Here is a 708-nt window from a genome sequence, read left to right as displayed (position 1 = left end):
TTCTACACGCTACTAAGAAAAGCTTACACACATTACATTCCAATGTTGCCAACTAAAATGCTAAATAAATGAATTCACCTTTAACTTGTTCTTTTGCATGCGATCTTTCTGCTCTGGACTGAGGCAGGTGTTCGAATCCGGTGCCGACGATCTTGTTGGAGAGCCTAATGGTAGTTAAGGATGCGGCTAAAATACTCACTGTTCTATTTTCTACACACAATCAATGGCGATCTATTCCATCAGCTTTTATATCAACAATTCATAACAGGAAATTACCTGGAGCATTGTTTTTCCCCTTTTCATTCTCTTTTCCTTCTAAAATCTTTGGCTTCTTTGACACCTGTGTATCCTGTATAAAAAAAAAAGAAAATATATAAACATTAGTTTTAATGATTATAAAAATAGTGGTAATAATGACAATTTTCATTACCATAATGAAAATAAAAGTAGTGATTAGAAAAATAATGGTAATAATCCTAAAACTACCAATAATATCATAAAAAACCTATCTAAATAATAATAAATATAATCAACAATGAATATAAATATAAATAATTCAAAGTAATTAAAATTCAAATAATAATAAAGAAACAAATAGCATTAAAAGATATAAAAAAAAAAAATACAAATAACGAATTTCAGGAACTATTTTTCAGTGAACAAATGCATCCTCATTTTCAAGAGAATATATTTTCAAGACTTCTTACA

At 28.1% G+C, this 708-nt stretch overlaps 1 protein-coding gene across 1 annotated transcript in view; it reads right to left on the bottom strand.

The window, feature by feature from the left end:
• The window catches only part of LOC119587756 (uracil-DNA glycosylase-like), a 12,641-nt gene that overhangs the window by 4,730 nt on the left and 7,203 nt on the right, over positions 1 to 708 (bottom strand). Inside the window, exons 2-3 of the mRNA XM_037936442.1 lie at positions 277 to 349; positions 79 to 164 (exon numbers count right to left, since the gene is read on the bottom strand). Coding sequence (XP_037792370.1) covers positions 79 to 164; positions 277 to 349 — 159 coding nt within the window. The remainder of the gene's footprint in view (positions 1 to 78; positions 165 to 276; positions 350 to 708) is intronic.

This window comes from Penaeus monodon, chromosome 23 (assembly GCF_015228065.2).
Source record: "Penaeus monodon isolate SGIC_2016 chromosome 23, NSTDA_Pmon_1, whole genome shotgun sequence".
Lineage (NCBI taxonomy): Eukaryota > Metazoa > Arthropoda > Malacostraca > Decapoda > Penaeidae > Penaeus > Penaeus monodon.
Note: the sequence above shows the minus strand (reverse complement) of the source record. Positions and strands in the feature narration are given on the sequence as shown.